General features: G+C 33.7%; 2 protein-coding genes across 4 annotated transcripts in view; one reads left to right on the plus strand and one right to left on the minus strand.

The window, feature by feature from the left end:
• jv (javelin) overlaps positions 1-13,503 on the plus strand; it is a 56,307-nt gene extending 42,804 nt beyond the window's left edge. The window contains exons 3-5 of the mRNA XM_088274169.1: positions 6,078-6,377; positions 8,017-8,226; positions 8,329-13,503. Coding sequence (XP_088130295.1) covers positions 6,078-6,377; positions 8,017-8,226; positions 8,329-13,471 — 5,653 coding nt within the window. The 3' untranslated portion in view covers positions 13,472-13,503. The remainder of the gene's footprint in view (positions 1-6,077; positions 6,378-8,016; positions 8,227-8,328) is intronic.
• MCU (mitochondrial calcium uniporter) overlaps positions 1-17,641 on the minus strand; it is an 86,081-nt gene that overhangs the window by 58,920 nt on the left and 9,520 nt on the right. The gene's annotated exons all lie outside the window — the stretch shown is intronic.

A 17,641-nucleotide genomic window follows, 5' to 3' on the forward strand; every position in this document is an offset into this window, starting at 1 on the left:
CAGAAGGTCGTGGCAGGTTGGTCCATCTCCAAAAACAACATAAAACAATAAATACATTCGTCACTAGTTCGTTATCGAAAGCCTAACGGATATAAAAACAGTTTTTATATAAAGAAAAATTACTGAATTCAATACTTCATAATACTTCCTAGCCGACAAAATATGATATGCACATAGTACTCATTTGCGAACACAGTGTCACAAATCGAAATTGTGAACTTTCCAGGAAACACATTTTAAGCGATAGCACTTTGATACATAATTATGACTCAATTCTTTTATTATAATCGCTATAATTATAGCATAATTCATACAGTGGTTTTCTCCATACAGATGTTGTTCTCGTAAATTAGCGAAATTAAGATATTAATACAAAAAACTGTTATTCACTGAGAATAGATAACAGCACAAGCATGATAGGAGGGAAGAAGCTATTATTTATTAGGAGTCACAAATATAACATCAGGTGACTCCAAAGGTTTTCGTTATGCAGATTATTCATTAGGAATTAAATATCATCCAAGTGATCCTATTCATGCTACGTCTCACGAATTCCCCCCCCCCCCTCCACCCACGCGTCACATTTACCATTTTCGTTACCCTAACGTGAGTAAGTTAACTTCTAAGTTTAAAATTACTTTGATTTCATATAATTCACGAGTAAAATTCGAGGAAAAAAGCTATTTGGAAAGAACTCACCCAATGTTATCTGTTTTTGAAAAACTCATAATGAGTTGCATAACTCATGGCGCAGCGACACAATGAATGGAAGACGGCAGAAGTTAGAAATATGGAACATTTTTTAGACATAAAAATGTGCCGGATATAATATCGAACGAAAAGAGGAACTAAAGAATATACAGGTTCCACTGTACATAAAATTGATTATTGCGCACCCTCGTTCTGTTTATTCGTCCGTTTATTCATAATTTATGTTATCAAATACATGATTGAAATCAAGGTTTTTTTTAACTCCGGAGATATTTAATTTGTTAGAATAGTCCCGTCATTGTGCATTAGCACAACCACAAGCCACAAGTATTATCGCGAGATCCTTCTTATTATTATATTCCTTAAGAGAAACTTAGAAAGGGCTTAAAAAGAAATTGTATACTAAGCCACATTTTTTGCTCAAAGCTGCAAAATGTAATTTTTGAAACATAATACAGCATAATTACACGCTTGTTTGGGTAATGCTTGCGATGGTGTACCAAACTAGATTTAATTTTAAAATCCAGAGAAAACATAAAACTCGTACGGTTCGTACCATTGAAAATGAAAGAAAATTTAATCTCAAGAATTTCCAAATATTGTTCCCTTACTAGGTTATAAAATTGGGTAGCTAAGGTAGAATTATGACTCCATTATCACCTGACTCTAACGTTAAAGTAAGTTAAATATATCAGCGTAAATACAAAGTTATAACCAATTGTGGTTACTGAATAAAAACACGTATGTTTCGAGTAAATACGTACAAAAGTCGTAAAATAATCGTTTATAAAAGCAGAATGAAGTATACATACTTCGAGGAATCCATAAAAATATTTCCGCTGCATATCAACAATGGGGAATTCATAATTCGACCTTGAATCTCGCTGCAGTACTTGTCTTATGTTTTACCTTAGACGGAAATACGCGATTAGAGGGATCTCCGCGCTTACGTAATACCCACAGGTTCTCAAACTACACTATAGGTAACGAAAGGTGCTTACCATGTTTGTAATAAATCGCAATAAATGTTTCAGATTAGTGACTAGCGAAATGACAATGAAAAATATAATTCAAGTCGACGTAGGAATACATCCACAAAAATCTCGTTTCTACGACTATGAATGATCAAGGTTCATATATTTTTTACGTAAAATTTTACAGATTTATACTGCCCAATAATAACTGGTATCTGAGTAAGAAAAAATACAGTTCGAGTGTTCGCTCACTAACTATTATATTTCCAAGCGTCTACTTAATCACAAAAGAGAACACACCCTAACCAAAGTTAAATAAATCGTACAGATATCTTGGAGAATCAGCAAAGAAGGACGTTATTATTTTATGTTGCGAAGTAAACCGCACCAATAAACATGTATCGTCTCATGAATATGGAGTGGAGGAAATAAAAGGTTTTGAAGTCTGAATGTAAAAACTGTGATATCGCTTTCGACGATAAAGAGATAGTAAAATGAATTATTGAAAGAACGAAAAAACTTTGTGCACGAATTACCAATGCTAACCATGGACTCACCATGCCCTTATATCAGCCCTTACTAAACACAATCTAAACGCTTATGCTGTCACGTATAATATCTTATATAATATATTATAATATTGAATAACCATTATAGTGCTGGGATGAGTATTTTATTAAGTAAGATGATGACCCATCCAACAAATTTGATACATCATTACCCAATGCTGTAATTGATCAAACTCGAATAATGAAACCACAAAATAACAAAACAATTTACCATAAAATATTATTACATCGGTGGGAACAAAATAAAAATAAAACAAACGCAAATACATAAGCGAAATAAAATATAATATACATAGTATATTGAAATACAAAGTATGTATATTTTACATTATGTTTACTTCAACAATTCGGCGACATATTATTATTCTAGCATCTTTGAAAAGAAAAACTAATGTAGATTTTTCCGTCGCTATAACAATAGCTTTTTTGTACTGTATAACGAGGGTACTAACGAAGCTATCGTAAATTTAATTATTTTATCTCGTCAAATGATTCGACAGTCACTTTGTGGTTATATCTATCCATTTTTTATTTAAATTTCATCACTATTTCTTAAAACTTATTGTGACACGTGTTTTGATGCATTTTGCATCATTTTTAAATACCGTACGGTGTTTGAAATGAAGTTAAAATAAATTACGAAGAGAAAGACAACTTAAAAATTAATTATTTCATTCAAATCACAGAGCGCTAATATTTAACTATAAAATTTGAAAAACAACATTAAGTAATTTTGCTCTCTCTCGACCTACAATAAAATCTAATCAAACATCTTTAATCGAAAAATAAACATCCAAATTCTTTGAAAGATCGCAATGGAGTAATCGTAGAAAAAATAATATTTTAATACAGTGTATCAAAACAGTCCATAATGCTGATTTCTGTAATATTAATCTTATTCCATCATTTTTGTGTTTATTTTTTCAATGTGGAACTCGTAAAGAGAAATTTAATTATGACTTAATCAATCATAGGTATTGAATACACTTGTTACGAGTTAGACGTGAAAACCATTAAATGTGCTACTAAATATTAATTAATCAAAGCAAACTTCGATTAATTCATAATTGAAGAATGTTTTAATCGTCAATCTGAGAAAATATTTTGATTGAAAATTATTTGCTGTCGATCAAGAGAGAAGTATATTCGGAAACCTACATAAGTATATTTTGTGAGAGAAGAAGATAAAATAAATATTATTTTCTAGATTCATTAAGCTATCGAAATAATTCGACTATAAATACAGCATATTAATATTTATTTTTGAATTAGAAGAATTTTATAACATACCATTTTTGTACATAATATTTTTTGAATCTTCGTGTAAAACTTCCGCGAAAAGTTAAATGAAGAAATTATAGACATCTAACAAAACTTAGATTATAAACAAACATGAATGAGTGTTAGCAGTATGCGATTTATTTACATATAATGATAGTATGGGGGGAAGGAATGATTTTCTAAATAAGACGAAGGCTAAGCGTGTTACTTTTTATCGGTTCGTATAACTTGTTAGCAAGCGATTGCATTGCGTGGAGAATTTTTCAGTATATTTACTATGCAGAAAAGATTCATAGTCATTTCTCAATACCAACTCATCGAGTATGTGCCAATAGACTTTCTAAGACTTTCAAGAAGATAATAAGTAATGTACATAACTTGAGCAATGGAAGTATGTGCTAACTATACCACCAACATTATTAAACGAACGGAAGAATACACAAATCGATCGCGCTTATAATACTGTACAAAAGTAAAGATTTAAAATATGTACGTCATACAACATTTTAAATAGAACATGTCGCTCACTCCTTTCAAGAACGTCATAAATCAAAAATCGACAATTTTCAGTTGTACATGTTTTCGGAATGCCCGGAAATTGTACTATATCCCAGCAAAAGCGGCATATTTTAAACTTATATTTACCCACTACAGGGCAGAAAGTGTTGCTTTTGCATTTTGAAGAAAAGGTATTGTTTAATTGTTTTTTCAAATATAATAAATATTTTTCACATGGAGAAAAAACCTTTAGCTTTTACCTAAAAAGATCTGTTGCACAGTAAAAAGTTCAAAAAGTGGCTTCATATTTATTTTTAATACATTGTATTATAGTATTTAACATTAAAAACGCTCTCCTGAAAAATCAAGTATTTTGATTTATGACGTTTTTGAAAGGAGTGAGTGATGTCTGCCGAGAATATTTTTGAACAAATATAAATCGCTAAGTAACTGAAAATTAGAGATTGACATTTAGCAAAAAGAAAAATTATATCCCTAACTAAATTTAGCGATATGGATTATGAGTAATTTAGGTAGATTTCTTTATACCCATGGAGGTAACCTTTGAGGTGTCAATGTGACCAATAAGTGAGAAATCTGCACAGACTTTGACCAATATGACTACAACTGAGAGCTCCCACTCGAGGTCAGGCTACTGGGACAAGGTCTCACTGAGAGCGCTACGTGACGGGATTAGCGCTGCCGAGGCGCGCTTTCCCCATACTAATGTAGATGCTGGAAGTCTTCTAAAGCGGAAAATCTGTTTTGATTTTCTCTCACAATCGAACATCTTTCCTAAGGGGTTTCTCTACCAAAATACTCAACACAATTAAAAGATAACTAAACACAGTCCAAACAAAAGCAGTAATCGCATACTAATATAATTGTATCCAGGGATTTCAAACATAGCTATTTGTTTAACAAAAAAGTCCATAATTCATATTTCTTAAATATTTTATTATACGTTTTATTATTATCTGATTTATTCATATTTGAATTACAGGGCGCATGAATAACTTCTCCAGAAGGAGGTTCTATGAATGGAAAACCAGCTATTAGGCGGAAATTGGCCATGTGTTGCTTCAACGGTAAATCACTCTGAAGAATGAATTGAAATGTGATAGTGCGAATTTTACAAAGAAACTTTTCCTGGACTTGCAAAGATTAACTTGGATAAAAAAATCGTAAAAATGGGTTTCGCTCTTTTCAATTCCTTTCAAAATATTAACTACACTATTTTCATCTATTTTCCTAGATGATTTTTAATGTAGATTTACAAAACAAATACGACAATGTTTCAACGCCGTTATTCGTTTCATGTTAATTATCCTTTTATTTTTCAAAATATTTATTTTCATGGTTCCTTCAACGTTTTGCATATTATTTGAACTTTTCCGTGCGTAAGAACTTAACTCAATTAAGAATCAAAACATAGGAGTCAAGTCACGACAAATTCAACACGTTATTTTCATAGCATTAATCTCACGCATTAAATAAAATTAGCTCTCAAATAAAAATTTCCTACAACTTTTAAGTGCGAAGGGATAAATCCAGAAAATGACATTTATTTTCGTCACATAGAAACTCGACACGGAAACGCAACAATTCAACTCGTAATAAAGGTTAAAACATTTTTTTCCTAATTGGGTAATTATTTAATTAGGTTCTGACGTACTTTCGTTTATTTTATTTTACTCGACAGTCAAACTGTTTTAACAAATTTTTCAGTCAGACGGCGACATTTGTAATTATATTTATAAATGTACAATTATTGTATTGGAGATTATTCTAAGTCGTCTTTGGTGCGGGTCAGTTCCCGCGTTTTTTGTGGCTCTGTAATTCGAAATGAGGATTATGTTGACTGACAGCATTTGTGTTTCAGGCACTCCGTCGATTGGCGTTTTCTATGGCGCGACATAATTCAACATAAGAATTTTGTTGATAGACAGCACTTATGTTTCAGGCACCCTGTCGATTCGTGTTTCCTATGGCGCTACAAAATTCAAAATAAGAATTATGTTGATGGACAGCATTTATGTTTCAGGCACTCCGTCGATTCGGCAGTATCGTTGCGGAGCCAGCTGCACGCGGACCGCATCCGCTGGCCGTCGCGGCTGCGCTACCAGCAGCAGCGCTCCGTGTCGGACCTCGAGCTCGCGTACCGCCCGCGGAGGGAGCAGGAGCCGCCCCGGCCGCCGCCGCCGCCTGCGCCCGCGCCCGTCGCCCCGCCGCGCTCGGCCGACCTCGAGTACCTGGACAACCCGGCGGAGAACCTCGACTTCGCTAACAAGAGGCCGCCCTCCCTGCGCCAGACGAGTCAGAGGGTAGACGACGACTATTACAGGTCAACTCAATACAAATGTTTCATAACACGATAAGAACCGAGATGAACTACTCATCTACTGACATTTCTGGACCCGCCTCCGTGGTGAACGGTTAGCGTGTTTAGCTACCGCGCTGGAGGTCACGGGTTCGATTCCTAGGAGGAGGGGGTAAAAATAAGTATTGGTGATTTTTTACACTTATATTTATTTAATATTACACTAAACTGGTCCCTAAAGCGCAGGAAAAATCACCTTGCCTTCAGTAACGCTGCCTTCAAAATAACACTGTGTCCATACGATTCAGTGCCCTATGCACCATTGGGTGCGGATAAGGGTGAGAAGAATATATAGAAATTAAAAGATATATAAAAGGATTCGTCAATACCGTACTGGGGCTAAGTAACAACAAGAGGAGTAAACAGCAAATAGATACATGTTACCTATAAATGTATGCAAACATTTACAAAGTTTTCCGCACAACTAGTGCTTTCTACGCTCGGTTTAACTGATTTAATGTAACCTTGTTATAGGCACTTAATTAGATTCTGACACGATATAAAGCGGGTCTACTGTACACTCATACGTACGCTGTGTCGCGTAGTCTATAAGGGAACCTCATAATTTAATAGAAACTTTGCTATGTTAGGACACATCATATTTTGTTATTTACTACCACTTGAATAAGAATTGCATCACAATAATTCCTAAGAAAAAAATCACTTATAGTACCAACGTACTTTACAAAAAATTATATCATGTGATGTCCTCTATGTCATTTAGTTTTTTTTCTTCTTTATTACATAGATGTTTTAATGTAAAAAAAATTACACCAATTTTGAACGACAATATCAACATTTTTCATTTTATTCCACTTCAATTCAATAAAAAGTTCTATCATAACACGGGCACATTAATCAAAATGCTTTTCATATTCGAGAGCTGGGAAACATTTCATTTACCCTTCAACGGGAAAATTGAATGGCTTCGTTTTGTAAAGTAGATTCATGGTATGCGCGTATAGTGTGCGTGTCGGTAATCAATCATCGTACACTAGTGATACGAGAAGTTATAGAAAATCTTTAAACTAAATAATCCGTGTTCCTTATTATTAACAACCACGCGAGACTTTGTGAAAATATGTACTTTTGAGCCGCCTTTTGGATATTTAAAAGTCACTTTCGGGCGGAAAATTTTCGTAATAATACCATTTATTATTATGAATGGAGCTCGATAAGCTATACGATTAATGAATTCCTTCTCTTTTTCAATTTGTTTAATGTTTGAATTGTTTTATTGTTTCACTTCGTGTTTTAATTTTCAAACCGTAAAATATGGTGTACGATGGAGTAAAGAAGTAAAAATGAAAGGTTTTAAAAAAAGTTTCTGGACCTGACTCCCTATCAAAGCTCGATTCCCATTTTCCAGGAAGTACCTTTATAGTATATTAAATGCATTTTTCTTCTTTGTCTCGTATCATGATGAAATAGAGAGTGACCTTGTTCGTAAATTAAATCCGGAGTGACATTAAAAATTACATTGAACACGGTACGCTCGGTAGCCAAAAGCACTAATCAGTACACTCGATGGTGCCAGGTATCAGTCCTGCACTTCAAGTGCTGCCATCGTATAATCTGACCGTCATACCGCAACGTATTGCAGACACCTGACAGCGCGCAGTCAGCAAGAGAAGTGGTGGCAGTCAGCGGCGGCAGCGGCAGCGGCAGCGGCGGCCTCCGCCAGCGCCCCCGCGCCCGCGCCCGGCCCCGGCCTGCGCCGCTCGCGCTCTCTGGCCGTCATCAGGGAGGAAGCTTGCTCCGGACCCCTCATCCCCCGAGCTAGGCTAGCGGACCGACCGCCCTACAAGGAAAGGTACGAATGTGCTTCCGACCGACTCTATGACGCTTATTACTATTGTTCAATTTCGGCTATAATAAATTGTATGGAAATAAGATTCGCGACTTTTACTTGCAGAGCGGCGTCGCGCTCGAAGTACCGAACGAAGGAAGAGGCTTTAGAAAGGATTTACAACAAATCGACTGGTTCTTGTTACGGACTCATCTCCGACAATCCTAACCACCCGCCGGACGAAGCTCATCTCACTGGAGCGGAAGCTTTGTACGAGGCCGTGCCGAACTATAAAGGCGAACAGAAGCGTAACAGTGGTTGGATCGCATCTTCGAGCTCATTGATTAATCTCCATCGCTCCGAGGAAATAACTTATTCGCGCAACCCTAGCGAAATCGATAGTTTGGATTCTAATTATATACATAAAAATTATAATTTCGAAGGGAATAACTCGAGTGTATACAGGGAATCATCTCCGGACACGACCGACCACGAAAACGTTTCCCGAGAAATTGACTCAAGAAAAAAACCCTTGTTTCTTAGAAACGAAAGACGGTCTATTGACAAGGAAAATACCAATGGTTACTATTCGCCCGAATATATACCAGATGAAAAATCCGATAGCGTAAGATCTTCAAGCAGTAGTGCCGATCGATTATCGATCCAAAAGCTAGAAAACAATACGGTACATTTTACAATAACAGGTAATGACCCGGATTCTTTTGAAAACGTTGCAGTTATAGATAATAAAGAGTGTTATTTAAATCAAATAAATTCGCAAACGATAACAAAAGAAGTAGTTCGGAAAAAATCTAAGAATTTGGAATACGTTAAACCGGAGAGTCAATCGAATAAATCAATAGAAAGAGCAGACACGAGCCAAGAAGAAAAAGATGATATTAGTGTAACTTCATACATTACACTATCTTCATCTCCCGAAATATACAGCAGAAGATTAGAAAACCTAGCAGTATCTCTAGCTGAAAAAATAGACGAGTATTGCGAATCAAAATATCCCGAAACATTCGTAGAGATACCGCTTAACTTACAAAGCGCTGGAAATAGTTTTAATAGTAAATCGTTCGATGATTTAAAATCGATTTATACTCAAGTAAATAAAATTAAACCACGATTAGAAAAATCGACTCAAAAATCTTCAAATATAACGTTACAAAATCACCAACAACAACAATTGAATACATCTCCAGAAACAGAACTGTACGAGGAATTTAAAACAAGATCGCTATACCGGCAAAGCAGCTCCTCAAAAAATATTACTACGGAGCCATTCGTCACCACGTTGATAGAAAATCAGTACTTTTCGTTACCGGACATTAATATAAGCAAAAGTCTTAAGCATTCCGAAAAAATAGATGCTAAACTTAGACAGCAAGATGAAGAGTATTTGAAAAATGGTCACGTTAAACGTTTAAATCACACACCAGAAAAACATATTGAAGAGCCTTATACTAAATCTAGAGAAATAACAGACGGAGAATTTTATGAAGACAGTTTAAACATAATCAACGAAACAGATGAATCATACATAGCAGATAATACGAGTAACATTAGTAGTAACACATCTTGCGAATTCCTCGAAAACGAAATAGGAATAGAAAACAACGATCAAAAGTTTGGCGGCAATATTCTTAAGAATGCTGTTGGCTTGGATGATAATATAACTTTAGAACTCGAGAAAGATAACAGTGACTCAATCAATCACGACCATTTGAAAAGTGGAAATAAAAATAAGTCGGTTGATAAACTAATTAATTTATTTGTTGATGACACATCAGACCCAATATCAGGAAGTAAAGAAAATTTTGATTCAGATTTATTAGCGAATTCAGATAATCAAGATCCTTCAAAAAGCGCTAATTTGAGAAATCCTGAAAAGGCACCAGAACCAAAAATTATCACAGGAGTTGATAGTACTATTAAACCAAAAAATATAGAAAAGCGACGCCACCCTGTGTCAAAACATTATTCATTACGACAAAGAGAGCCAAAACCAGGAATAGAATCTCAAGATTCATGCGCACCTCCAAACCCACCAAACGAAAATATACAATTGAATGAGATAAACACTTCTGATTTTACAAAGAACAACTTACAACCACTATCGACAATATACGACACAGTTTGCCGACAAAATAACGAAATTCAACGAGTGCGCAGTTTTGATTCAAAAGAAGTTAATATACTGAATTGCAATGCAAAACAAGGCACAAATGTTACCATTCTTCCTTTAAGTGGTCACCAAACGATTGTCATAGAACCCCAAATATCTTACAAAAACCCTAACCAACTTACGAAAGATAATAAACTAACACGAAAAGAAAATACTCTTGACGATTTTGTTGACGAGTCAATAAATATATTACCCGGTTATATTACTGAAAACCAAACATTATTAGACTTAATAACACAAAAAGGCGAATCCAAAGAAATTACAGCAGCTAATACAGAAGACCAAGTGGTAAAATATAATTTACGGCAGATACCCCGCGTAAAAAAGGAACGTAGTTCGAAAATAGCTGCAGTTCAGAACAAATTTGAAAGACCTCCAACACGTCTCATAATTAAGGATAAAAAAATAATCAGCGAAAAATTTGCAGAAATGTCTCGCCCACAAGTGATTACGATTACTGATAATAGAAATGGCAGACTTGACTCTCAAAACAATAAGATCACCAAAGCAAACAAAGTTACCGAAAATATGAAAAGTCTGATATTAAATAATAAGGGTGACAATAGCGCTAAGGTGAAACCAAATATATTTAACGTCACAGAAAAAATTGATAACGTCGTAAAAACGGACATAGAATATCAAGAAAAATTGCATTCTGTCAAAAATTATTGGTCAAAATTAATAGAAAACAAGATTATTGATGGTCAGGAAACAGAGGAAACGTATGAACAACATGAAAATTTGAGAGAATGCTTACCGGATGATGATCAGTCTAATCAAGTAACTTCCGTGGAGGATATCGTCAAGTCAATAGAAACAGTAAAAATCGTCGATAGCATTAAAAAACCATTTGAATCAGATAAAGATGTTTGGAAAAAAGGTGAAGGCCCAGAAAACGAAAAAGGAGAATCCATTATTGAAGAAAGTCCTTTGAAAAAAATACTATGCGATTCTGGTAAATTAATAGAAATGGCGTGCGATACATTCAACGAAACACTTAATTTAGCAACGAATAATTCACAAACAACTATACATAACTTGACACAACGAAATGAAACCGAATCTGAGTTTAAAAGTTTCTCTCCAGATATAGAGATCGTCGAACTTGGTGCATCTAACAAAAATGACGAGAATGACGAAGTAAAGCATACGACGTTAATTAAATCAAAAAGTTATGACCAAGGCGGAGCCGATTTCGACCACGTTAGGTATAAAGTGATGAAATCAGATTTATTCAAAAAAAGTATGATAACCAATTACAAGAAAGAAGCTCAATTCGACGGGCTTCTACAGTATTTACAGGACTACAGTTTTCAAGAATTACTAGTGAACAATAATATAGTAATTATTGAACCCGTCAGAACAAAAATAGAGCCGTCGAGTGAAGTCAGCTCTTCAAATAAAAAATCTGGTGATAAGTGCCGAATTACTGGAGCTACAACGAAAGTACCAGAAAATAAAAATAACAAAGACGTCAATAAAAACAATCAACGCAAACTCAAACAATCGGGACTAAAAAGACACTTCTTTTATCATCCGATTCGAGTTAATAAAGAAATTATTGAAGAAGAACTGCCTGACCCAGACACTGTAAAAACAGTTCGCAATATATTTGAGGGAACTCTCAGAATGCGAAGACCCGAAGAAAATTCTGATCCATGCCTAGTGAGCGATTCAAACAGTAGTATGTCAAAACGATCAACGTCTCACAAAACTCTATCTGTGGATTCAAAATTAGATAAATCTGGAAGCCGGAAAAAAATGAGATATTTAACAATCGATACATCATACGGTCAAAAGAAATGGGACTCGGCCAGCTTATCTAGTGGAGTTTCAAGTGGAGATTTAAGTTCTAATAATGATCACGATTATGATACAGATGCAATAAGTCCATATCAATCAAATAAGGTAAACGCAGATAACATTTACAGCTCTTCGAGTGAAGAATATTTATGTGAATCTCTGAATCCTAGTCTGTGTTACGAAAGTCAATATGTTAGCCAAGACATATTGCAAAAAATAAGGGAATGCGGAACATCTATAACTTATTATGGGGGTAAAGTCCTAAACGAACGAAGTGGTCCTGCTGTAAGCCCGATGACCAAAGCAATCATGGATGAAATTAGAGGACTACAAAGAAATTGCTGCAGAGACTGTACGTTATGTCTTACGAAGTGCACAGAAGGAAAATGTGCGTGTTTAGATTTTTCAACAAACACAATCAAAAGCGAAACAGTGTCCGTTGCCGATACCGACAAGTTCAGTAAATGCTGTTCTTGTAGTGAAATAACCGAAAACAATGATATTTGCGAAAGAGCCGAACGAACAATCAACAGTAAAGGAGAAAACTATTTAGGATTCAAATTTAAACTTGTCAAGTCTAATAGTTGCAGTAGCCGCCTCGAGCTTGCAGGAACTGGAGAAGATCAAAATATTAGGAGAGTTTATAAATCAAAAAATAGAAGATATTACGACGACCCTCCGTTGATATACGACAATGAAAATTCTGTTAAAACTAAAATATGTAGGATTGAAAGCTATAGAAAAGGAATGGTGGCATCTCCGTTTAGTGACATCGAAAAGGACGATACTAACAGAAAATGCGACGTTAACATTTACGACAGTCAAATTTATTGTTCGAATTCGCAAAAATTAAAAACGCACCGTCTTGATGTGGAAAGAGATAAAGATAGTGAGTCCCAAATGTGCAATACAAAAAGTCACAACTTACTAACTGAACCCGCACATAATGGGAAGGACAAACTTGCCGGGGAAACGAATGTGAACGTGCATAACAAAACTAATATTTCTCCAAATAAGTGTAGTGGATCTATGAGTAAAGTAAAGCCCGAAGTGAGCGAAAATATTTTTGAACGTGAAATAAGATCTGACACTGTCGATTCCAGTGAATCCAAGACAGTAGCGGATTCAATCAAGACCTTTAGTGACCCGATCAACTACGAAAAAAAGTTCTATTACGTTAACACTGATCTATCCAAGAACAAAGACAACAAAACAAAGGGAAAATTTGGAGAAATGGTTTTTGAGGAATTTGAAGTTTTGGAACCAAATTTATAATTCTATCATTTTAAATAAACGAATGTTATTAATTTTACTTACTTATTTATAGTAATAATATATTTATTATTTGAAATATCGATAATTGTATTCAGCAATGCAAAAAATACTATGAAGTAGCTTGAGATAGTATGCTTTTCCTACAAAACAATAATTGTAATTACTTTAGTGCTTTGTGTAAAAGTAAATACGTGCTATTATTTTGTAGCTTAAAAGGTAAAGGGTCGTTTATTACTATGTGATTATAATCTGTAAATTAGAAAAATATATAATTTTTGGCGCAAACTTGTTTTACTTAAGTCGTTGGAGAATATAATGAACACTCTACTCGGATATAATGAGAATAATGGATGCTAAGTGTGTGTACCATAGAAAACAGCAACTCCTGCTTACTTAAAAACAAGGTGTACCTACTGCAGATTTCGGAATTATTTTCTATAAACAGCTTTATTCTATTATATAAAATTCGTATGTAAAATTTCTCAATTAAATCAGATTTGAATAATAATTTCAGTAATAATATTTCAGAAAAAAAAACTCATTCTTATAATAAGAGATTTACATAAGAGATTTGTCAAAAATGGTGGTTTTGAGTCAAACAAATTTAAATGTTTGAATGTCACCTGCAAAGACAATCTCGAAGCTCTTTTGCAATCCCGGGATTTAGCAACAAGGATTCCAGTATTGCATTTTTTTTAATTTTATACTTAATTAATTTGTATTTAAATAAAATAGCATTAATACTAATATATAATACTAACAAACGAATGGAACACAAACTAAAATTACAAACATTAAAAAATGTTTGTCCTAATATGATATCGAAATAATAAGAAAGAACAACAAATACAATGATTTAAATTATATTTTTACCAGAACTAACATATAATGGTTACCAAATGAAAACATTGGTAAGTTTTTTTTGCATCTCCTGAAGTATGATATCCTCACTAAAACCATAAAATATAGGTAAGTATATGGTATTAAAGGATTTCCGTGATTTGTAAAAAATGTATTATAGATTTTTCATGTGTTTTATTATTTTTATTTTGCAAATACAAATAAAAAATAATCGTAGAATTGAGTTGGTATGAAAACATGATAAATTAAAACCTTGATTTGGTCAATTGAAATTATAACATTTTTAAATGACTTTAAATAAAAAGGTGAAATGGAATAAATATATGTTAATCCCTAAAACACGGTTGATAGAAAAATCGTAATAATATTTTCTTAATTGAATGTTTATTGATAACCCTAGGCTTTTGAGGGTTTATTATTTTCAATAACGCCAGCCTCTGCGATATAGCAAACAAGTGTGAAAGATGAATACTTTCATGAGAAGACCAAAAAAATCCCGCATATATATGTACACAAGTTAAAACCAAACGGAAACAAAATTTGTATACGAGGAGGAAAGTATTTGTTTCGTGAATAACCGGTAGAGATAATAGGAAGTTTGCAAGCACTGCCTGTCTCTATTGCAACTTCTACTTTGTACGAGTAAGTATGTACCTACTTTAGCAGGGAAAGGAAAATTCTAAAGTTCCTCAGGTGGCAACGTCATGAGATTATGTGCAAATATTTCTTATAATTCTATAAACTTAAAAAAACTTAATTAAAAAATTTACTTTACATTATAATTACAATAAACAAAAACAAGTTTCGTCCAACAACATAAAAATTAAAGAATACATAATATCATTAAATAAATTATTTATTCAGAATAAAAAAGTGTTCGTACATAGTATGTATAAAACTGATATATTAATACAATTATTTTCTTTAAAAATTTTCAAAACCGGATTTTAATTTGATGACGTATTTTTTTTATATAAAATGTAAATTTGCTATAACTGACACGCCTAGTAAATAAATTCTATAAAGGTATTAAAAAAAATCAGGGGATCGTTTTACCTACAGCGAGTAAAACGATCATTATGGTTAGTTTTTCCCTACTGCCACATATAATGTACCTATTCCTACTCCCAGCTTCATAAATTTAATCGGTCAAACACCGAAAAAGTGTTCTGGTAGTCCGGAAAACTCAAACTGGGTCGTTTCATACTACGTGTACCCGCATAATCGCGTTATATCACTGCATATTCCAAACTTACCTTAGCGACATAAATATTTAACTGCACCTTCACTACCTACACTACAATTTCCTGAGTGTTTGTATACATATTGTACAATTCCTATGTACGTGTAAACCTAAACTGATGCACAGACTAACTGGAATTTAAAAATATTTTTCAGTGATATATTTTAATCCTGAAGAGATTTTTACAAAAAGTCGGTATAAAATACAACAATATTCACTTGCTTTTATTTTTGCACAAAAATGTACATATTTTAAAGACACAATAGATTGTAACCGCGTAGTGTCGATCCCGTGCAATCATTAATTGAACGGGATCATTACAGTTCATCGAGGTGATCAGCCAGCCTTGCGCCCTAGATTCTCGGTTCTGAGAATGAAATACATTTGATAGGATACAGTTAAGTAAAAAAGGTTTAATGACATAACTGCTTCATGGGAAAGGAAATGGAGAAGGAATCGTATGTACCTCTTATCAAGAAAAGGAACAAGAGAACAGACAAAATGGTTTACAAGGCACTCGAAGTTGCATTCCCGTACTCGTGTAAGCACATATCATTTGAAGAATGCCTCTGTGTATGAGTCCTAAAGTTATAAAGAAAATGTGCGTGTAGCGTCGTACAGTGATAGAAGGGAAACTCCTTAAAAATTAAGAATATGAGAGATTTAATGTCAGAGACAAGGAGCTAAAGCATCTCAAAAGAAATGCAACAATACAAAATTTGCCTTAAAATGTCATTTTTATTCAATTATTATACTGTCATTGATTAGTGCTTCAATTGGTAATACTGATATCAATGGTTTGTGATAGCCAAAAAATAAGGTATATATCCGTGATTCGATAATTTCGTAAAATTTCATTTAAAAAATCTCAAAATCGAAAAAGTAAAAATGATATTTTAATATGCAATACTGTGATATTTTACAAGAATTTTACAGGAAGAATTATATCGTAGTCATACAATAGAAAGTGACCAAGTGTATTTTGTACAAAAACGTGATCATTGACTATTTGATATCTTACTAGTTTAATATTGCCCTGAAAAACATCCTAAAGGATTTAAAACTTGGAAGTATAATATATTGACTTGGCAAAAATGACTAACTGCATTGATGTTTATTTTGTTGCCAAGCAAAAGTGACTTAAATGGCCCTCCTGAACATTTTACGTTTTGTTAGTTGGTCATTTTCTCCTGTACGACTACGATATGTATGTATACTCTCGGAAACATTTCACTGTACTGTAATATACGCGTCTCCATCGACATAGACAAACTGTAGTGTGACTTGAACTGTGTGTTTAGAGAATAAATTATTACCCCCATGTTTCCGTAACATTGGAATCTTGTGCCGATAAACTTTTATAGCTTAAGTTCAGTGGTCCACTTCGCAACCAATATATGGCACTATTTCAGACAAAATGGTTCACGCCCGTAGTCGATATTACACTAATTTGGTGTTCATAAATATTATAATTAGGGAATAAAATCTCGGGATATAAAACCTTTGGGGGAAAACTTTCAGCCCTTATCAGTCGTTGTATAGATGAAGTAGACCTGTGTGGAAGCTGTACAATACTTTATATGAGAGGGTAACTAAAAATATTTTGATCGAAAAAATACAAGGGATTGAAGCTATAATACCAACATTAAAAAAATGATAGTTAAATCCATCGATAGCGGATTTTATGTTGTTTGTTAAACAAAGTAAATTTAACTTAAGATAAAATATTTCATTTTAAAATATAGGATGGGATAATAATTTTGCAAAAGACAGTTTAATACCTAGAATGCGTAGTGTAAAAAGTACCATACACGTATTTCTTCCTAACACGAAAAATATTGAACAAAAAAACAAAACTTTGAGGAAGTTAATATCAGTAAATTTCTGGGAACGAGATTGGAGTCATCTAAATCTATTCCATGATTACGTGGACTTCTTGTTTCATTCTTAAAATACTTATACATTTTTATTTCATTTTGATAATTTAATATAATTCCCCATTTATATCAGTACTAATAAGTGCTTCAATTTGAACTAACAGAATCTACGGATCCGCGATCCCTAGA

Source organism: Brachycentrus maculatus, unplaced genomic scaffold, assembly GCF_059751285.1.
Source record: "Brachycentrus maculatus isolate JH-2025_06_01 unplaced genomic scaffold, ASM5975128v1 h1tg000637l, whole genome shotgun sequence".
Classification (NCBI taxonomy): Eukaryota; Metazoa; Arthropoda; class Insecta; order Trichoptera; family Brachycentridae; genus Brachycentrus; species Brachycentrus maculatus.